This window comes from Fukomys damarensis, unplaced genomic scaffold, assembly GCF_012274545.1.
Source record: "Fukomys damarensis isolate Sample0158 unplaced genomic scaffold, DMR_v1.0_HiC HiC_scaffold_37, whole genome shotgun sequence".
NCBI lineage: Eukaryota > Metazoa > Chordata > Mammalia > Rodentia > Bathyergidae > Fukomys > Fukomys damarensis.
Window position 1 is genome coordinate 47,441,446 of NW_022900949.1, and position 23,449 is coordinate 47,464,894.

Consider the following 23,449-nt stretch of genomic DNA (forward strand, 5'->3'; position numbering starts at 1 on the left):
TGGGGTCTAAACCTGTCCCACATCAAGCTCTCACACCTGTAAAAAGAAAGAGCAGTTCAAGGCACCGACACTTCTTCCCCCATGGGCACTGCCCTCAATGGAGCAGCAGCTGGCAGGCCAGAGGCTGGAGGTTTTGAGGCCTGGGGTCAGGACCTGCTGCCTGGCCTTGTATGGGAACAGGTGTTTACATCAGAATCAGTCAGCTATAATGTGAGCAGGGAAGAGCTCAAACCTGGGATGGCCCAAAGGAGTGGCTCTGGCCTGCTCACAGGACTTCTTAAACTTGGACCATTAGGCACTTTTAAAAATAAGAGGACAGGGATAGGTGAGTGTGAAAGGCAGGACAAAGGGAAATAGGCTTTTCAGAAGGATCATCCCGCAGACAGGCTTTCATTTAGGGACACTGAGTGTGGATGAGCGCTGCAGACAGAACTGGGGGCCTTGGCTTTCTGGGCTCCATTCCCCTACAGCCTCCTCCCTGGAGCAGAGTTCTCAGTTTTTGTCAAGGGCTCAAGCCCATGGAAGGGAAAACCAGCAACCCACTATCTCACAGGTCTTATACCTGGTGACCCTCTCTGCAGCTCCTCCAGGGCTGCTTGCTCCAACCTTCCCGCCACATCAAATCCCTGCATGGAAAGACCAGAGCGATGCCTGCCTGTTTCAGCCACCACGTTCTGGGGATGGAGTGGGGTGTGTGTTAGCAGATGTTGGTCTGTTTCTCATCTTCCGTGAGGCAGACTTCTGAAAGACTCCAGTTAATCAGAGCACATTCTTTCTCCCAAAGGACAGTTTTCACAGGACTGTGAAATGCTAACTCAAAACAGGCAGAGCCCTCACTCCTCCTCCTGCTACCCCAACCCCACCCCAGCAGCAACTCTTGACTCATTAAAAAATTTACATATGCAAAATTTCCCTTCTCATTTCTGCATCTCTCAGTAGGTTGGAAATACAGGAAATTCTGTGTCTGAAAGGTCTCTTTCCCTAGAGTGGGGCCCACAGGGATGGGGGAGATCTGGAGTAGACAGAAATCTGACCACTCTATTCTTTCAGGCTCCTTTCCATCCCTCCAATGGCCAGGCTGAGAACGCTGCAAGGTGATCATGGGCATAGGAGGGGGTCTCTGAGCAAAAGCCTAGAGCTGGGGTGGAGAGGACCCTAGGAGGCTCAACACAAGAAGGCTATATCAAATAGTGCTTCCTCTGACTAGTCATTCTATCCATCTGCAGAGAAAAGAGAATTCTGCCAGGGGACAGGACAGCAGCAGTGAGTCCTGCCTCCCATCTTGGTCCTTGAGAGCCACCATTCCTGGCACTCAGGAAGGGGTGTGACTAGTAACTGGGAGGTTGTGGGAGAGTAGAGTAAGGAGGAGGAGGTTAGCAATCTTAAAAACCAGAAGCAGCCATAAGACAATGGAGACAGGCAGAGGTGCTTCCAGAAGCAAGGCTAAGGTGCCAAGCCCTCGGGCTACAGCATAGCTCCTGGAACTCCTTTCAGAATGCTCCACTCTGAAGGACCTATTTCCTCATCCTCCTACACCCAGCTCTTCCACAGTTCTTCCCGAAACTCTGGCAACACCCACTGGCAGGCTTAGAACAGGCTGTCCGGAACACAAGATCTCAGAGTTATTTGTAAACTGGGTTGTTTGCAGATTAGAATTCATCGGTTCACAGCGGGGCCCACGGTCTTGTTAGTCCATAGTGCCCCATATGTGCTCTATTCCACTATAAAATGTTTCCTATAAGCAAATGCATTTTGAATTTCATCCTGGGAAATCAGGAGAACACAATCTTCTGCCCCAGCAGAAAAAACAGAGTCAGGGTTGCCAGCCTTGAGGAGGATGTTGTGGAGCTGTGGAATAAATTTATTTTGAAACCAGACAGACCAGCTTCAAATTTTGGTTCTACTGCTTATTAGTCAGGGGCCTCTCTGAACCTCAGTATCTTCAACTCCATGATAGATATACCTTTTTGTAATCTTCTTACGATGATTAAAAATGATGAGTAAAGTAATATAATAACTATGATTGACAACAGTTAATTGAGTATTTCAAAATAGCTAGGAGAAAGAATGTTCCCAGTGTAAAGAAACGATAAATGTCTGAGATGACAGGTATGCCAGTTAAGCTGATTGTATACATGTATTGCGATGTCATACTGAGGGAGGATAGAAGAGAGATAAAATATAAGAAAATTGTAATTTTTAAATTATACTTTAAAATTTTTTAAAATTATACTTTTAAAAAACCTACATCTTTGGGACACAAAGTTACTCAAGATTACAATTCCTATTTTTTTCCCCCCTTGTAGGAAACTCCAGAAATTCCCGAGTCTTGAAAGATTCAATAAACCTATAAATTAGGCCCCTGGTTTACTTTTCCTCCATACTACAGATTCACAAATCCTACAAACTTCCACCCCTAAGGACCTAGCACTATTAACTGGGTACTTTATCCCTAAACTTCAAACACAGGCAAATGATTTGCATTCTAACAGGTAGCCTGCCAGACACCAGATCTGGAGTAGACAGAAGTCTGACCACTCTGTTGTTCCAAGCTCCTTTCCATCCCTCCAATGGCCAGGCTGAGTGCTGCAAGGTGATCATGGGCATAGGAGGGGGTCTCCTATAACCTAGACCATCACCTTGAGGGCACCCCCAAGAACACACAAATTCTTCCAACCCCAGATCATAATGCATCCCTCTCTCTAGCACCTTGACTCTGTTTTCTCCGAGTCTGTGTATCTTTAACTCTGCTTAATAAATCTGTCTGTGCCTCTCACTGACAAGTCCTCTATGATGTAAGACTGTGAACCTACTCAGTGGGTAGGGGCAAGTTGAGGTATCTCATGTCCTTCTGGGGGGATCTCCTTAGGCCCTATCTGGTGGCAATACAGTATCCCATAAATATGTACAAGTGCTATGTGGCAATTAAAAATAAAAATATATTTTATAAAACTAATGAGTGTGTTAAACGATGGGATATAGTGATCCTACGATAATACCACTTTCCATTCAAAGAGATGAGTAGCTTTGAGAAACTCAACTGGGTAAATGAGATGGCAGAATCCTAGGGACAAGAAATGCTGCTCAGCTTTTAAGAACTTGGGGCATAAGTCCAAAAATGAGAAACAAGTAAGATCAGTGCTGTTCTTCAGGAGTAGATGGATTATAATAAAGGAATCACAGGGCAAGTAGATATGCTTAGAGGGTATACACCTGGAGAGGCAGAAGTGAGTTTAGGCCATGCAAAGAGGGAATGGCTCTGCTCTGCCCTCCAGCCTGGGTGTCCAAGACCAGCAGTGGGGCTGATACTGGCCCTGCCTACACTGACCACCTAGCAGTGAGAAGGGTCCCTGGGATATACCTACTTACCTTAAGGAGGCTGGGTGATGTGTGAGCTGTGTGTGGGAGAGCTGGCCTGCTGTGCACAGCCCATCGAGGCTGGGTGACACGCTGCTGGGCAAGGCCTCCCTCCCTTACCTCCTCATCCTCCCTTGCCAGTGCACATGAGCCCACACCCTGAGTTGCACCTGCTTTGGCTCCTATCAACAAGGACACTTCTTTAGTAATAGGATAGCAGATAGATACACCAGAGTGGGCAGAATGGCAGCTCGGAGCCATTTAATTTTAATATTCAAAGACATCTGCACTTAACTACCTTTTCCCATTAGGCATGAAGCAGAATTTATGGTTCACAGATTTATTCAATAGGCTGAGGAGGAGATCTTTGCAGAAAAAAAACAAAGTGGTGAGCTGAGCCAACAAGACTTCATCAACAGCCATTCATACCAAACCCCCTCATTTCCTTTGCCAGTGGGGTTCCAAAGCAGTGGGAAGCTGTAGCGTGGTGTTACTTGACTAGAGGAAGCCTGCTGACAAAGTCTGTCATGATATCCTGCTTGACACAATGGGGACACGTGGCAGGAGAGTCCTCAGGGACTGGGGTGGCCTCAGTGTGTGCCACTCTGTGCCCTGTTGTCAGGGAACGGGTGAAAGAGAATAGCAACCACTCCCAAACTCACGAGTGGCACCATATGTGAAGCTGGAAAGAGTGGCCAGTGGGACATTCCAAAGTGTAGAAGCTCAGATGACATCAAAAGATATGTAAGGAAGGGTTCCAGCCAAGGAGAAGGAATCTTACGGTGGTGAAGTACAAAAGCTTTACTTTAACTCCAAAGAATTCAGCCTTTCATTAAATGGAAGGATGAGACCTGGCTTGAATTTGTAGGGGAAAGTCCCAGGTGTTTTGATCACTCCTTCACAATTTTAGTAGGCTCCTCACATCAGGAAGGGAGATACCCTCTGTCTTCTTCCTAGACACCAGCCTGTGGGCTCAGGTCTCCTGAAAGGGCCTTATATCAGGAGAATTGAGCGAAGGTCTTGGACCTCAGATAGCAAAGCTTCTAGTCCATGTGATGGCTGTTCCTGCAGCTCTGGACTGATGGGATTGTTCTGGGTGATTCTGGGATGCAGACCTGTGACCCACAGAGACAGTATTTGGAGACAGAATTCAAGAAAAAGAGTCATATGGTAAAGAAGGGACTTTCTCACATGATCCATGGTTATCCACACACATAGCTAGCCAGATCCATTTGCTTCTTTATCATGGGGTGGGGGACACTTCCATGCCACTAAAGCACTGCTGAGTAGTTTCGTAGAGACCTTATGCTCAATAAGCCTGAAATATTTACTGCCTGGTGCTTTAAGGAAAATGCTGACCCCTGGTCTAATCCAGTGGTATTCGAACACTTCAGCCACCAAATCTCTCTGCAAACAAAGCTTCTGGAGCCACACCATACATGAAGCAGACAGGTGGGTGCAGAGCTCTACCCTGTTCAGACCGGATCTGTCCTCACTCAGCTCCAGGCCTGGAAGAGGCCAGGAGGGACCATTTTAGAGCATCATCCAGTCCATGGCTGACTGCTGAGGTCCTGGCTGTGGGTCAGTCCTCTGCTGTGCTGAACTATGTTTGCTGTTTCCCCAGCTTTAGATGGCTGTGCCTCTTAACTTGACCAGTCCAAGTTCTGAATCCTGAAAGTTCTCTGGTTCCTGAGTGAAAGAAGCTGATCCTGATGGCTTCCCACCTCATGGAGGGCTTGCTACCAGGTGTGCTTAGTGGTCCCTAGGCCAAGTCTTTGGACCACAGAGGTATCTGAACCCAGCCAGCATCCTCAGCTATATCAGCGCAGCAAGAGGAGTGGAAAGTTGATCCCTGTCTCCTGTGAGATCCTTGAGCTCAAGGTCTCTTGCTGGAAGGACCACTGTTTTCTTCAAACCTCACTCCCCAGCAGTGCAGGGGTTAGTTCCTAGGATGCTCAAAGTCACCAGGGTATCAAGCAGCCTTCCCTTTTTACCCTGAATGCTAACTCCTAAAGAGACCCTCTCTCTGCCCTGGGTGGGCTCGAGGCACATGGTTTTACAGCTACCCCAGAGAAGCAACTCTTGCTGGAGAGCAGGACACTTGCCTCTAAGGCCCCTGAGCAGAAGCAGGAAGCCACCCCTGCCTCATTCTTGCGCAAGGAAAATGACTAACTGCGCCTGAGGGCCCAGAAAGGGAGGGAGCCACATTGGGTCTCCACTGGGCCTGTGCTAGAAGCCCAGGAGGATCAGGGTCATGTTTTTAGGCCCTCAGATAGGGGTGGTGCCTGGTCCACAAAACAGAGGTGAAGAGCTGGATGCAGAGTCAGCCAGCTTTAGATCAACTGCTCAGGCCTTCACAGGGGCTACCACCCTCAGGGTCTTGCTCTTTCCCTGGCTCACCCTGTGTTTTCTATCATTCTGTCCTTTCCCACACTGCACATTTAAAACTTGTTTCACATCAAATCTCATTAGGTTTTGTTCTGCTCCTCTGCTCAGGACTATTTTTCTTTCAGTTGAATTAATAACACCCTTGTGTTTTATGATTTTCCCTTGTATTTGCTTTCTTTTCCTTTCAGGTTGAATAGCTACAGCTGGCCAGATTGTGCGACTCCTACCCTGACTGCCCACCCACTTGCCCCCAGCACGCACATTTCCCCTCCTCCTCACAGGTGCCTCCCCGCTCCCCTCACCCCTGCTCCCCTTACACACACCCCACTCCTTCTTTCACACTACCCCGGTCCCACCTCCACACCTCTCCTACCTTCCACCCCCACACACTTTCCCTGCACACACCTCCCCATACCCATCCTTCACATACCCATCCCGTACACCTGTCTCCTCTCCACACCCCTACACTTACCACACCGACTCTCCAAGTTGGAAACACCCCACTCCTGCACAACCTGTACATCTCAGACACTCCCACCATGAGCCCCACACTGGGTGTGCCCTGCGCTTTCCTCCAGGGCGTCCTGCCACATCCATTTTACATCACAGGACACCCGGAGCTCATGCTCAGGAGCAGTTCCCTCAAGGGAATGGATTCTGCTCTGCAGGTCAGGAGCTGTGTGTTCTTCACTGAGGAAGGACAGCCTGTCTCAGGATCCCAACACTCCCCACCTGAGCCTTCCCACTACCCTCTTTCCCAAGGACACCCTTGGGGTGACTGAGCACTGGAAAGGGACGGGCAGCTTCATGACTAAAGGACTAGAAAGTGACTCTTCCTTTTCTTTTCTTGACTGGTCCAAAAATACAATCTCTCCCTTCCTGCATAACCTCCAGGAAGCTTCCTGCCTCCATTGTCTGTGGGGGCCAACTTCCCTTCAAACTTGGCCACAGGATCTTTCAGGGTTACACCTAGTTCTCCCAGATTGGCTTCCAAAGACCCTTCTCTTATCTCTTGGGAGACTTGGTTTCACGTTGGCCAGTTTCCCATCTGTAAAAACCTCCCCGTGCCTTCTAGAAATGGACTTAAATACTTTGGCTGGGTAGCTAGTCTTTTCTTTAAAATGTGCCAGGACACATTTATGGACCCTACTGACATTTAGAATATCTAAACATCCATAAATGTCTGCGTGGCCTTTTTAAAATTAGCAATTAGTTGTTAAAGGTCTCTATGATTTCCACAATGTTCAGTCCTTCTTCATTTGTTTCCCACTAAAACTCACAGTTATTCATTTCCCACGCTCATTTCTGGGGCAGCCTTGTTCCAAGGGAGAAGAAATCAGCAATCAACATATGCTAATAGGTCTGGGGTCCATTCTTTATGAGCAACAGATTTCAAATACCATAACAAGGGCAGGCAAACAGAAATTTGCCAAACAGCTAATGTGAGCCAGGCACTTCACCTATACTGTTTTACTTTTCTCTTTCAGAACACACTGATGACATTATTGTTCCCATTTTTATAGCTAAGGCGACAGAGATTCAAAGGGCCGGGGATTTAGCTCAGTGCTGCCACTGCCTGCCTCGCAAGTGCGAGGACCAGAGTTTAGTCCCTCAGCCCCCTACCCCAACCCCGCAAAAGAAGTCAGGAGACAGAGGTTCAGAAGGTGGAGTAGTTTGCCTACTGAAACTTGGCAAGGGAATGGCTCAGCTGGGATTTGAATGCCAAAGTCCCTGCTCTACCTATCATGCTAACATCATCAGTCTTGCACCAATGAGAGGTTTAGGGAATTGTGAAGAAATGCAACCTATGCTTCCACCCAGAGAAATCCACGCCTCACATATAAGGGATCTAGCAGGGACCATGTTGAGGGATGGGCCCTGGAGCACCCAGGGTGAGAACCAGAGAGAAACCAAGTTTAGACGCCCCTAGGCCACCCATTTCATGGCGAGAGCTATCAGACTCAGCTTTTCACAGGAAGCAGGGTGCTTCCTCATTTGGGGTTCTGAGGTGCTACTAGTTTACTTAGTGTCACATCCATTGGGTACAAGAGCCACCGCTTCAGAGTACTGCATATGCCAGCCACTGGGCTAAATTTAAGGACTTGCATCTTCATAGCTCTCACAGCCCTAGGAGGAAGGGTCTGTTGTTGTAGGGACAGAGAGGAACCAAGATTCCCAGTACGGAAGAAGGGCCCAAGGCCATACCATTAGGGAATCTCAAAACTCCACTACAGCTGGGTGCTGAGGTGAGAGCATTGCAATTTCAAGGCCAGCCTGGTCAGTATAACAAAATACAACCCAAACAACAGCAACAACAAAGTAAACTTCAAACAAACAAACATAACCAAAGGCCAGCTTCATTCCAAGGACTGCCTATCCCTAGAAGATGGTTCATAGTTACATCACCATTCAAAGTGTTGCATTTAATAAAATGTGTTTGTTTCCGAAGACCACAAATAATTCAAAACAAGATATCATAGGACAAACTTGAGTCATTTGTAGGAAAATGGATGCAATTTGAGATCATAATGTTAAGCGAAGCACCTCAAACATACAAGCTTAAATATTGCATAATGTCTCTTATATGAGAAGCCCAAAGGATAAATAAATAGCAAAAAGGAAGATGTTAGGAAATAGGATGATAGATCTTTTGCAAATGGGAGGGGACCAATAGATGGAGGAGAGATGGGAGGAAGAGGATGAAAAAAAGAATTATGATACTTTATGGACAAGTACCTCGAGAAATATAATCACTAATCATTATGCACTGTAAACATGTACTAACAAAAAAAAATCCCATAGGAATACATTTGAAATAGAGTCACATGTGAGAATTTTCCCATGAAATGAGACTTGAAGGATATTTTTATTTGCACATATTAGCACACACTCCCACGTCGCACTGGCACTCGGTACACAGCCCCAGCTGCATCCCACAGATGTGGCTCCTGAGCCAAAGTCCTCCTCATCTCACCTACTGGCACCAGGAAGATGCCCCGAAGGCAGCCCAACCTTGAACACTTCCAGCTGTTGCTCTGATCCTAGCCAGTGTGAGTGAGACTGTCATGCCCTATTGCAATTAGAATTTGCACAAACCAAAATGAGCAACAATGACCAAATAGCCCACTCTTCTGGCCTATGGATGCCCCTGAGGCTCTGGGAGGCAGGCTGTGGTCCTGTCTCAGATGATTTTTAGCTAAAAGTGCTAGGGGTAACTCTGTACTGACAGAGTGTTTCCCTCAGATGTTGGGGGACTGTGAGAGCTGAATCCAGTTTGACTGACCATTGCTAATGAGGAACAGAGTGAAGTCCATCTCTAACCACCCTCCCATGGCTGCTCTGTACAAAGCAAATGCCACTGGGATGTAGGCCCAGGCCATGGGGAGCCAACCCACCAGACTGAGCAGCCATAGTGTGTGGCGCCTGGCAAGGTGCCCTCCTCCCTGCCTGGCCTCAGTGCCCCAGGCTCCCTTGATGATTGCATTAGCTCAGTCGTCTTGTATCAGGGAAGATCAGTTCCTGTCACTCCTCCAGAGCTGGCCTCAAGCTCCTGGTCAAAAACAAGGGGGAGAGTGCAGCACAGGAACCCCGGGCTCAGGTCTGGCTTCATCCTTTGCTTACTTGAGGCAGGGCTCAGCCCTTAAAGAGACCAAATAGATCCAAGATCACTATGCACTTAGGAGAAACGACTTATACTGATGATTAACAGAAAGTTGGAAAAAACGGCTTCCAGGATCAGAACCTAGCAGACATTTTGCCATTATATCACTGTCTGTCTTGATTCCTTTTTTCATTCTAGCCACTTCTTTCTCTCTCCAGTGCAGGTCTCACAACCTATAAAGGAATCCCCTCTGTCATTCAAGAACATTCTTTGGAATTTATCTACACACCTAATTTTTAGACAAGCCTGGTATTCTAGCAAACCGGAACCAATTATTTCCTCAGCACATCCCTGGATGGTTCATTCATCGTTTCGTCCTTTTGTGGGATAAAGATGAGCATCTTCAGAATGTGCCTTTCACCACTGCTCACCATAAAACCACCACCACTTCCTACATCCTTTAAAAACAAGGGCAAGGCTCTCCCAGGCCAACAAATGAACACAGTTAAGTGCCAAAGTGGTGGGTGATGTTCCCAGGGTGCTGAGTTAAAGCAAATGCTAAGGTTCTCTGCAGAGCTATTTCCCAACCCTGACTATGCACAGTTTCTACAGAGGAGACCCTACCTCACATAGCTTCAGGGTCAAACACGGTAGAACATACAGAGAGATGATTAACATACTAGGAGCAAGCAGACATGAAACCGCAAGACGATTAACATTCCCCAAACTGGAGCCAATGGAACCACTTGTAAAAGACTACAAAATAAATATATTTAAAACAGTACAAGACATTAAAACGATAAAAATCGTAACAAAACCCCAAGAAATCACGAAATTAGGGCAGAGAGACATGAAATGCAAGCATGAGATAGTCTTCAAATTAGCAAACTATATAAAGCCATTAAAATTTACAATGTAAGGAGCAGGTCCGACACTTGCTGGCAAAGATATACTTTAAGGAAATCACTAGGAAGCAGCACAAATGAAATTGTAATTGCAGGTCCGACACTTGCTGGCAAAGATATACTTTAAGGAAATCACTAGGAAGCAGCACAAATGAATAAAGTATTAAAAACTATGAAAGAGAGGTTAAGAGACAAGGAGGTAGGAATGAAGATGACATACAGATATATAGACAGACACATGTTCACGTATGTACATGTGTGCATGCATATGTAAAACATGTTTCAAGGGAAAGGATGGAGAAAACAGGGCTGTACAATCTGAAGAGCATTTTTGGCTGAGAATTTTTCAGAACTAAAGAGAAACCTTAATTTTCTATTTTAATGTTAAAGAAAAAACCCCAACAAATCACAAAACAAATCCCACAAGGAGCTTTCAGACATTAAATAAAAATTAACCCATTCTCAGAAAACTTATGATAGACATGCAGAACAACCAAGAAAAAATTAAAAAAATTAAGCATAGCTAGACAGAAAGAAAAATAGTACACTTAAAATGAGATGAAAATTAAACTAATGAATAAATCCAGGCACCATCAAGAAATGCTGAAGGACAGAGGTGTGTTACCTTTGAAGTACTGAGAAGACATAACTATTAATTTAAAATAACTTAATGTAGTTAATACATTTTTTGGCTAAGCTATAATTCAAGAGAAAGAGTAAAACTGAGGTATTTTACGACAGTTTTCTCACTCAAGGGCGCATCTGAAAGTAACATTAAAGTTGTACAGTAAGTAAAGCTAAGTTACACTAAGTAACACTAAGGGTGTACTTCAGGAAAAAAGACATTGTATCAGCAGGGTGGGTGAAATGCAAAAAGCAATGCTGAACAAAGAAACCAGCAAATTTGTGGATAAATAAAAACAAGTGCTGACTTATCTATAAGTAGCAAAATAATGCAAATTTACAATGACCACTAAGGTGATGATTAAAAACAGGTAGAAGTAGAATAGTGATCAAGGAAAATGGAAGATGGGTGAGGACGGTTTGCATTAAAATATCCTGGGATCCTTGTTTTGTTCTCTTGGGATATTCTTCAACTTTGGAGTTTGTTATAACACAGGTCAATGTTGAATGCAGGGTAAAGGCAAGACATACTGTGTCTGCAAGTTAGCTACCCAACATATAACTGTCCTCAAACTGATCCATGCATTGAATGCACTCTCAATCACAATTTCAGAAGGATTTTTCTTGTAAATAGAGATAAGCTGATTTTAAACCTTAAATGGACAGGCAAATAAGTTAGAAAAGATAAAACAATTCTGAAAAATAATAAAGTTGGAAGAGTGATACGACTTTTAAGACTTCGTATAAAGCATTAGCAAGCAAGACCATATGATATTGGCGAAGGAACAATAGACCAATGGAATGGAAAAAAAAAGTTCCAAAATTCACTCACACAAATACAACTATGGCCAGTTCCTTTTCAGCACCAGGGAAGGAACCCAGGGCCTTATGCATGCTAGACAATCACTGTACCACTAAGCTATGTCCTTCGCCCAAGTTGATTATTTCTGATAAAGGTACAAACTAATTTTATGGAAAAAGATAATTTTTTTTTGTTTGTTTTTTTGAGACAGGGTCTCACTATGTGGTTGAGATTGACCTGGAACTCACTATGTAGCCCAGTCTGGTCTCGTACTCATAGAGATCCTCCTGCCTCAGCCTCCCGAGTGCTGGGATTACAGGCGTGTGCCACCACGCCCGGCTGATAATCTTTTCAATGAATGATACTGAAATAATTTGACATCTATGCAACAAGGGAAAAACAACCTTGTTAAAAAAAAAACCTCAAAATGGTTCATAGATGTAAATGTAAATGCAAAACTGTAACACCTTAAAAATATATATACTATATATAGAGAGAGGGAAATCTTCCTGTTCTAGGGTTAGGCAAGGAGTTCTTACATGTGGCACTGCCGGGGATTTAGCTCAGCGGTTCGGTGGCCTGCCTTGCAAGCTCAAGGACCCGAGTTCGATCCCCGGTACCAAAAAAAAAAAAAAGACTTGCAATTAAATGTGGTACTAAAGGCAGTTAAAAAAAAAAAAGACAGATTAGACTTCAATAAAATTTAACACTTTTGCTCTGCAAATGGCGTTGTTAAAAGAATATACAAGACAAGCTAAAGACTGGGAGAAAATAATTGCAGATTTCATACCCAGTACACAATTTGTATTCAGAACATGTAATCAACTCAAACTCAACACCAAGAAAGTGAATAACTCAATTTAAAAATGGGCAAACTACTTGAACAAACAATTCACTCCAAAGGACACTTGGATGACCGGTGAGCACACGAAGGAATGTTTCACATCAGAATCTTCTCATACAAAAACTTGAACACAAATATTTGTAGCAGCTTGCCAAGGGCTGAGCCTGAAGATGGTCCTTCGCCTCCTCCCTACTCTCCTTATCTTCCCTGCTCCCTTTCTCCTCCACAGATTAGACTGTAGACCCTGGAAGGCACAGCCCCAGGAGACAGTTACACTATGTAGCCTTCTCCATTGCCTTCCCGCCTAGGCCCCATCCTGAAACAATCACGCTAGGTTCTGCCTAGGTCACATAGCACTTTTTGCCCCGTCTCTCTCCCCGTTTGCCTTCCATTATGAATAATGAGTGTGTGGGACTCCAGGCAGCCATAAGCTCCTGACAAGCCATGGTTCCGCCTGGTCCCAGCTTTCAAGGATAGTCTTTGATTCTTCATTTTTTTCTCCATCTCCCACCGCGCTCCCTGGCTCCAGATCCTAGTTGTGTGGATTGCAGCAGCAGCTCTATTAATAATGGTTACAAAGTGGAAACAATCCAAGTATCTCTCAAAAGGTCAGTGTGTAAATGATCTGTAACACAGTCACGCAATGGAATCCTACTTGGACATAAAAAGGAGAGATTTCAAAGGTTTATACCAGTCTCAGAAGGTTACATGCTCTTTGTTCCCATTTACATGATATTCTCAAAATCACAAAACTAATGAAAGGCAATAGTGACGCTCAACAACGAGGCCACACACACAACGATAGGTCCGACTGGAGATTTTATTCAACGGGCGGGAGGAGAGAGAGAGAAAGAGAGAGAGAGAGGAAGAGAAGAAGAGAACAAAGAAAGGAAGGTCCTTTTATTGGTTTTGGGCTGGGCTATTGCTTATTCATGAGGAGTGGGATACTTCTAACCTATCACAGGGCAGGTTGCCTTTTATGGATTCAGCTCTGCAGAAACAGTTTTCAACTTCTCTGTCTCGCTGTGGCCTTGGTGGGAGGGAAACTAAAGATAAGAGCATGAAGTCATTCTAAGAGCCAAGAAGTACCAGGAAAATGCAGCCTGTGCTGGCGGCGTCACAGCATACTCTAACATGATCAATTCCCTAACAACTAAAGTGATAGAAGCAGAACAACAGTTATAGAGCTGGGAGAGAGCATGACTATGAAGGAATAGCAACATTGAATTTTGGAAGTGATGAAACTGTTCTCTGTGCTGATTGTGGTGGTGATTACATGAATCTATAAAAGTGTTAACATATATAGAACTCTACATTATCCCTAACAACATGTTACTGCATGACACATTTTTAAACATTTGAAAGGTAACATAACATAATGTGCTACTTCCAAAGCAGTAGGAAGAAAAAAAACAAGACCAAGGAAATAGGACATCAGAAGGAGGAACAGCAAGTATCCAAATGAGCAATGACTTGAGGCCAGAGGCTAGTGGCTCCCTCTAGGGTAGAAGTGAGAGGCTTAGGGGGAGGCAATGTCTTACTTTTTTTAAAAAAGCTGTATGAGACAATCCAAGTGTCCATCGACACAAGAATAGGTAAGCAAAATGTAATATATACATCAATTCCATTAAGCAATTCCATAAGGAATAAGTCCTAAGACAGGTTACTGCATTGATAAATCTTGAAAACATAATGCTACATGAAGGAAGCCACAGACATAAAAGGACAAACATTGCACAATTCTAGGAGGAGGCAAGCCACCAGCTGCAGCCCAGGGCTTGGGTTGCTGCTCCACAGTTCTATGTATTCCACTATGTTTTGAGCTTCTGATGTGCTCTGGGGAGAAGCCAAGCAATGAAAGCCAAGGAAACTTCTGATCGGAGAGGGCAGAACTGCCCAGAGTGGCATGCACCACCCCACAAACATCTTTATGAAGTCCGTGAGACGCTCACCCACTCCCCATTCCCTTGAGGCAGAGGTTGAAGGCCACTCACCAATGCTGGCTGAGGTGTACTGGTAGGGCTCTGAGAGGAAGTGTGGCAGGGTGAGGACGAAGGCACCTGCAGCCAGCAGGAGACCCCCAATGCCAATCAGTCTCGGTCGGTTTACCCGGCTGCCAAAGTAGCTAACAAAGATGATGAGGATGGCATTGCTGATCTGCAGAGAGAGAAGAAGGGTGGAGTGTGACCCCAGAGGAGACCTGAGCAGACCTTCTCAGGAAGACTACAGTGGGAGGATGCTTCCTGATGGTAGCGGGCACTAACAGAGCCACCCTCGCCTTGTCCCAGGGGCCTCAGCGTCAGCCATATACTAGTAGTCTCAGCTTTCCCTCTGTCATCAGAAACCTGTCACCACCTTCCAGACCAGCCCAAGGGAAGTAAGTACGTATCTGGAGGTATGAAGGACTTGGGTTAAAAACCACCCATTTTCCCTCAGATCTTTTGGGGGAAAATTCAAGGAAGTCTCCAATTCTGGCTGGCTCCTAGGAATAGTACATGTTCCCTAGTAAAACCCTAGGTCAAATATCTTAATGAAAGGACCCAAGGGCTCTGAATTGGCAGGCAGAATAACAACCAAGCAACACACATTATCTCATTTCGCCATGCAACAATCCTCACTTCACAGATGACAAATATTAAGTAACACGTCCACACTCATGAGGTCAGGAGGTATCTTAAACTAGGGTCGTCCGACTTTGAAGTGCCCTGACTTCATGACAGTGGTCTGCTGCCTCTTGGAGAAGTGGGTTTCTGCCTTAGCAGCTCTGCTTCTAACCAGTCTCTGCCCTTCCCTGGGCCTGTTTTCACTTGTGTAACATGAGGGACGAAGACCACAGTGCTCCCAAGTTCTGCCCTGGCTGGAAACATTGGTTATTCTATGTTTCTGGGGCTCCCTGGCAGGTGAGCTCTCTGGCCCTACCTCTTTAGCCCTTTCCCTCTGCAACTTTACTTTTCTTCATAGCACTTATCATAGTCTGACCTACTAGAAGCTTCCTTGATCTTTATAAATAAATATTACATTTATCCTTAGACTTTTGACTACTTTTTCACACTGTCTCCCCAGCACATGGTACAGTTCTTTAATATGTGTCAAGTCAGTGAAGGAATGAACAACACAAGCAGACTTTTCAGGAGAGGACACAGCTGTCCGGGAACCCCTGCAGTGTGGCTGTGGAACCCAGAGAAGCATGTGATGAATCAGCCTCGAGTGCCAGTAACTTCTGCTCCAGCCTCTGGCAGAGGTGGTTCCTGGACATTCTGAAACTTGTGCCTGGAAAGAGCTTTACTCTTGGGTTTAGATTTCACTTCTTTCCTTCTTGCTCCTCTCTCATTTTCCACGAAGTGATGGACCAGGAGGAAGGGCTGCAGCCTGTTCTTCACCTATCTGCAAAGGCCTTCTGGCTCTTCTGGGGCCTGGGTGTGCTCCTCTGTGAGAAGCTGGCACTCCCTGGTATTGGGACCGATCACCTCAAATGTTTATTCACCAGCAGAATCCCTTTGAAATTTTAAATTCCATAATAGCAAACATACCCCCAAACGGCAGCTGTTCTAGCCAGGAGAACAAGGGCACAGTGCTCTCCCCTCAGCCTGGAGAGCCTTTCGAAAAGGCTCTCTGGGCTTGATGGGAGGCCATCTGAAAGCCACCACAAGCCCATTAGTAACACACCCTGCCCTACAGAGTCTCCATCCCCAGAACACCAGTGGCCGGCATTAAGAGCCAAACCTCCTGGGCTCCTACTTACCTTGTTTGCTCTGCCCTGGCTGTCAGGGTAGACAACAGGAGCTGTCAGTTCCCAGGGCCAAGAGTTCCTGACCTCACTTGTTCACCAAACTGTTCCTCCTGCTTGTGAATTTCATACCCAGCCTGCACCCATACCACACCTGCGGGCCCCAGAAGGCTTTCTGAGAGTGATCTGATTTCTCAGACTGACTGGCCGGTGTGTCACTCAAACTCACTGTAGGCTCCATGGCCTGGAGGGCCTACCATCCTCTGCAGCAGGCTGCAATCTTCTCACAGCCTCAAGGTATACACACATGCACACATGCACACATACACATACACACACGAAGTCACACACATCATCACACACAAATACTTAAACACTCATATATACACAGAGACACACAAATATACATGCAGGCAGACACATGGTCACACACAAACCCTCAGACACCCACAGATGTGGGGTTATGCACACACTCATAGTCATACACAAATACTCAGACACACACACATAGACATACATAGACACAGACAAACACACACAGACACACATCGACACACTCAAATACAGATATAGATGAACACATGTCATGCCGACACACATTTACATAAAGGCAGAAAGACAGACATACAGACAAAGACACACACACACACATAGCCACACATACACACAGACACAGTCACAAAAATCGAGACAGGTACACACACACACAATCCCATACACAGAGACGTACATTCACACACACACATACATGGTTAGATACATAGTTATACATAAATACCCAGACACCATAGTCACACACACACACACACACACACACACACACGCACGTGACTGTTGGGTCAGAGAAATGAACTCTATGATGGTATTCGCCTTAAATTGTGCCCACAGGCATGATCTTGAAAAGATGAGATTCTTGAAAATGTATCTGAGCTTGGGAAAGAGATTTAATGGTTACTTTCAATTTGGTTGAACCATAGCTGTGAGGAAGTATCACGGCTCTTATTTGCCTAATCAAGTTTCTGTCTCAAATGGACCTGCACACATCCCAGCTGCCTACTCCTTGCCCCTGGAAAGCATTCAGCTATTCCTTGGCTCACACTTTCGTTCTGAGCACGGTACAATATGGATGAAAATTTAACCACGAGAAGTCACGGCTTTGACTATCATCAGGGCTGAGCTGGAAGAGAGGATACCTTAGGTGCCAGCTCTGATCTTCATTGGTAGAGGGGCCTGGAACAGCGGGATGGGAAGGATTAGGGGGCTGTGTCTGGACTCAGTAGGAGAGAGGACTCCTAGGAAGTGATGAATGGCTAGCAATGCATGTCAGGCCATGGGACTGGACTATGGTGACACAAGTCAGAGATTTGTTTCCTTGTGTCTGTCATAAATGAGGACATGAGCCAGGGCATTAGCAAAGTCAAAAGCCAGCGTTAAGAGAGTACATTGTGTGTCCCGATGCAGAGAGCAGCCTGTGCCTTAGATGCACACCCAATCCCTATTCTGCTCCTCTCAGCCCTGTGGTCAGTGTCCTGCATAAGTGGGGACAGTGGCCCAGTACATGCTCTCACCTCGTTCAAGCTGGAAATGAGGCCTGAGGAAGAACTGGAGAGCCCAAAGCGCTTCTCAATGGTGGTGAGGGTGCTTTTGAAGTAGGCACTGTATAGGAGCTGGCAGAGCTGCAGGAGGCCGTGGCAGAGCACAAATATCTGAGGAAACAGAGAACGTGCTGTGAGGCCTGCGTACAGCAAGTGCTGGCCCCACCAAGCCTTCTATCCTGGTGCCTTTGTTTCCCCATCTGTCACATAGGAACATTTACTTTATAAAGTGGTCGGAGGGTGAAATGCCATTGCTACTACACCATTGTTCCCCCTGCTAGAGGTGGAAATGTTAGCCACTCCTATCTTTATTGCATCTTATCACAGTTATTATAAACAGCCCAGTAAAACTACAGGAAAAGACTTTCCCAGGGGACAGGCCTGACACCAGCCAAGCATCTGTGGCACGTTCCAGCTTGGATGCCTCTCCAGCAGCGCCCCAGTGCCACTGTGGACTGCTGGTCTGCCTTCCTCCTCTGCCTTTAGAGGTTCAAGGCTACTCCCCATCCAATTCGTACCCCTCCCAGCAGCACAAACAAGTCCTAGGTCACGTTGCTCCACTTCTCTTGACCTCCAAGACCCAACTCTTACTCCTTCAGTAAGACAAGGCAGTGCTAGCCCCAGACCACCTGGTTTGAATGAGTGTCTCCTTTCACATCCGCACCGAGCTTATAACCACTTCTTATCAAGGATATCTGCTTCTCATCAGGGGCAGCTGTGATTGGATTCGTTCTCCTCTGGAGGCATGGTCAACGCCTTGGGGAAGGGACTCACTGTATCCCACACTGTCCCCTAGGACCAGTCCTGTGAGCCCTGAGTCGATGTGAGTTCCTCATCTGACAGGACAGACACATGTCTAGCAGGGGAGGGGAGGGATTTGATGGCATCCTTGGTGAGCACCAGGCTGAGCCCTGTACCCTCTTGTTCTGAGCTGTTGGACCAGGCCTGATCAAGGCCTAATCCAGGAGTCCCACATCCCCAAGCAGCCCCTGGCGGGTACCCTTCTGGATCACTTTTCCTCCAGGGAAGGGTGGGATGCTGTTACATTTCATAGTTGCCACAGTTCTTCCCTTAATTGAAAGCTTGCAACTCAGAAGAACAGCAGGGGCTCTACTTTTGATTCTATTTCCTTCCAAAGTTGAACGTACCTCTTTGTACAGGCCCTTGCTCCAGGCTGTGCAGTTTCCTACCTGTGAGGGCTCAGCCACCCTGGGATTTCTGACAGAGTCCAGGATTCACTGCCTGTCCATGCATCCATACTCGCAGCCTCCAAATCTGAAGGGTCATTACACCCAGGAAACTAGATGCCTCTCCAGGCTGCCACCTACCTCTGAGGCCTGCAGACATCTCACCCTTCACCAGCGGCAGGAGGAAGCCTGCCTGCCTGGGAGCAGAGGCGGCACCACTGCAATTCACTTCATACATTACATTTGTCTTAATATTTTGTGATAAAGGTATTGTCGAAATCATCTTGTCTCACTTTTTCTTCACAGAAAGGGAAACTGAGGTCCAGAAAAGGGGAACCTGAGTGCCTAGCATTATAACGGGCATTTTTAGAGCTTAACTGTCAGTCACTTGAGATGCTTGGGGCCAGCTCCCCTCTCCAGGGCCCTTGATTTCCCCAGTGGTGAGGTAACTGGTTTAAATCAATGGATGTTAACTTAGTTTTGAGTCAAAATTGCCTGAATGGAGGAGCCAGAGGTATCTTTGAAGTAGTCTAGGCCCAATCCAAGACCAGCTGAATCAAAACTGGTGAGGGTAAAGTCATTAATAAAAGTTCCTCAAGCAGAATCTGGTGGGCAGAATGGGTAACAATTGCTGGAGTAGAGGACACATTCTGGCCCCGAGTATCTATGTGCAGAGGGTAATACATGGGACATTAGAAAGGAAAAGCAAAACAAACAGAGAACTCCTCTAAATTAGAGGAGCTTCCATTATGGGCAGAAGGGAGGACAAGAGCCTTGGAACAGGGTTTTTGGAAAGCAGCATGTGATGATGATGATGAAAGTGATGATGGCGAAGGGATGGGAACAGTGAGGAAGATGAAGGTGATGCTGATGGTGGTGGTGATGGTGATGGTGGTGTAGTGGTGAAAATGGTGGCGATGGCGGTTGCGATGGTGAAGGTGATGGCCAAGGTTCTGGGGTTTGTTAATGTCTCATTGATTTTCAGGGCACTGAAGCACACTCAAGTCCAGATTAGTTTCTGAGTCTGGCCAGAGTCAGGGAGGCAGTTTAATCTCAAATGCCTTGACAATTTTCTTCCTTTGACCACCCTTAAAGGCTAATTCCCACAAGACTCTATAGTCCCCTTCTCTGGACATGCTCACGAACAATCTCATTTGCCCATAAGATAATGCATTGTACCCAATCTCAGTTCCACTTCCAGAACATTCCCTGGAGCTCCCTGCTCAGGACCACCCCACAGTCTGCTGGCCAGGTCCTCCTGAGTATTCTCAGACCCCTCAGGTTAATCACTTCTTGAATGGGACTCACTGTCTTCCCTCATAGACCCCTGATCTTCGGACTTCATTCCCTGTCACCTTCTCTTAGTTTCCAAGTTAGAAACCAGGAATTCTCCTAGATGCCCTCCCTCTCCCAACCCTCATTTTTACTCTATTGCCAGATCCTATAATTTCTTTCTGGTTTCTCTCATATTTGAGCTCTGTTCTCATCTCCAAGTATATGCCTTGACTCAGGTTCTTACCATGTCTCCCCTGGAGACATATGTGATTATCTCTCATGGGTCTCTTATCTGCCTGCTCCAAATGTTCCACCAAGTCATGAGAGAGAGAGAGACAGAGAGCGAGCGAGAGAGAGAGAGAGAGAGAGAGAGAGAGAATCTCAAAGGCTTATATGAACAGATAGTTCCCAAATCAATGTTTCATCCCAGCTCCTAGTTACTACAAGACAAAATCCAACACCCTTGGTGTGATATCCTTGATGCTACAGATCTACACCCTGCCTGCCTGCCACTTGACTGCATACCCTGATGAAACAAGTCACATTTTACAAAGATGGCCATATTAATATCCCCCAACTACATGCCCTTCATGCAGCATGACTGCGACACTCCTTCAGGAGGCAGAGAATATGCTCTCATCCTTTGAATATTATCCAGTCTTGAGTACTTGCTTTTAATGAGAATGAAACAGAATGCCATGTGACCTCTGAGGCTCGGTCCTCATTACGGGTAGAGAACCTGCCTGGCTCTTATTCCCTTAGCATCCTTAGAACTCAAACATCACATTACAAGGAAGCCCAGCTGTCTCTACACATGGGAAGGCTATATGTTGTTGTTCAGCTAACAAGTCCAGATAAGGTTTCAGCCTTTGGGCAGAAACATCTATCAGGCATGTTACTGAATGAGTCCTCAGAAGTTTTCTGTCCCAGCATTTGATGCCACGTGGAGCAGAAGTGAGCTCTCCCCCACTGAGCCCAGATTGCAGGCTGACTAGAAAACCAAAGGCTGCCATGGTTTGAAACACTACATTTTGGGTTGCTTTGGCATTGAGCATTGGAGAGCTGCAAGACTTGCAACTATGTACCTTGCCCTTCAAACACCATCAAGGTTGCACTCTCCAAGGTCCCTAAAGTACACACACTTTGTCCGTGTTTTTGCTCACAATCTGCACAGAATCATCTTTCCCTTTATAGCGTGGATTACTGCCCTCCTCTTCAGAAGCTCAGTTGTGTGTCTAGTTCATAGATGCTTCTAAAACTCTAGTTCCCTGTTGCTGACTTCTGCACAGAGGCATGTGCAACAGGGTCCAGGAGCAGAAGTGTCCATCAAGAGGAAAGGACAGTGAGTTCAGTTTTGGAGCACTTCAGTTTCTGATTAAACTCAGAAAAGACCAATCTCTCTCCATCCAAATTAGTAAGAAATTAACATGGAATGACTAATCATTACCAACTTCCTCAGCTGTCTCATGAAAGGAAGATGGGAAGGGTGGGAGAGAAAAATCTACCTCAGATCTTTTCCCGAAAGATTTGCCTTGCTGTTTCCAGTAAATACAGAAATTTCCCATCTCTTCCCCTGAGCCACTAGCTGGAAGACTCCAGCAAGACTGAACTGGTACCTTTGTATATCCCTCATTCCTTGCAGAGCCAACCTCACCACCAGCTCTTGGTCACTGCAGCCACATAGGGCCTAGGTACCTCATGGGTGCCCTGGCAGAAATGCTGGTATAGATCTGGGGCCTCCAGGACCCTTTGGATGCAGCAGATAGTGTGGCTTCAGAGAGCAAAGAGCTGGAGAAAAATGCCAAGAGAAGAGAAAGTAGTAGATTGATGGTTCAACAGAGCTTTTTGGCCAGGGTCCCTCTGGGTCATATGTAGCCTCACATATGGCTTTATGTGGGTAAAACCACAGGACCATGATTCTGGCAGCTCAAACCTTTTGAATACCTGTTTTGTGGCCAGCAGGAGATGGGGCAAGGGAACTCCAGCACAATGCAAAAGAATGGAAACCTAACCCTGGAGAAGGACACAGGTTTAAGAGTACATGGAATGTAGTGCATAGTGGTGCAAGCCTGTAATCCCAGGGGCACTATGGAGGCTGAGGGAGGAGGATCACCAAGAGTTTGAGACCAGCTTGGGTAACATAGCGAAACCTTGTCTCAAACAAAACAAAAAAGTTCAAGGAGATGGACTGGTTTGGTAAAAGCAAGGAAAGGTGTGCTAGTTGGGCTGCAATGCCCACATCCCATCGTGAAGGCAACACAGTGACCTGGGTTTTGATGGTTCAAGTTTTGGAGTCAAAGAGGCCCAGGTTCAGATTCTGACTCTGCACAGGAAGGGTAGGACTTGCTGCCACTGACTTCATCACTCTGAGCAAAAGTTTCCCCAACAGCAAAAAGGAACTCATTCTAACATCTGGGTTGCAAGGGCTGTACCAGAAAATGTAGTTACAGCACCTGGCTCCCTGCCTGGCCCACATGGAGAGAATCAGTAAATTAAGCAAGATGCCACCTATCCCCCAGGAATTTAAATTCTCTGTTAGTGTTCTATTATCCTGTGACATAAGAAATCTAGAGTTTCCTGTAGTGTTCTATGGAAATGCTTGAGATGCTCCAAATCAACAGGATTCCAGGGGACAAAGTTTGAAAAAAGTTGCATAATACAGCCATGATTTGTAGTATAAATATTTGTAATTCATCACCATATCAAAGGCCCCGAGATATCATTCAGGAAAGACCTGCTTTGTTTGACCCAACTTTTCCTGTCCTACTTTAACTATGTAGCCTCACCACCACCTTTTTTTTTTTGTTTTTTTATTTTTTGTTTTTTGAGACAGGGTCTAACTATGTAGTTGAGACTGCTCTAGAACTCACTATGTAGACCAGGCTGGTCTCGAACTCACAGCGATCCTCCTGCCTCAGCCTCCTGAGTGCTGGGATTACAGGCATGAGCCACCACACCCGGCTTCACCACCACCATTAGACATGCCGAACCCTTCTGCCACTGGAGTAGCTGAAATTATGGGCGTGTACCACCATGTCCAGCTCCACACTATCGGTTTCTATCCCCTTAATCTCTTTCTTTTGCTTGGAACTTACTGTTTCCCAAGACCACATCATGCATTTAACCTCTCATTTACTGACATCT

General features: G+C 46.0%; 1 protein-coding gene across 1 annotated transcript in view; it reads right to left on the bottom strand.

Annotated features, from left to right (window-relative positions):
- Positions 1-23,449, bottom strand: part of Slco2a1 (solute carrier organic anion transporter family member 2A1) — a gene marked incomplete at its 5' end in the record, with an annotated part of 73,892 nt that overhangs the window by 22,217 nt on the left and 28,226 nt on the right. Inside the window, 2 exons of the mRNA XM_010625601.2 lie at positions 14,516-14,678; positions 17,817-17,954. Coding sequence (XP_010623903.1) covers positions 14,516-14,678; positions 17,817-17,954 — 301 coding nt within the window. The remainder of the gene's footprint in view (positions 1-14,515; positions 14,679-17,816; positions 17,955-23,449) is intronic.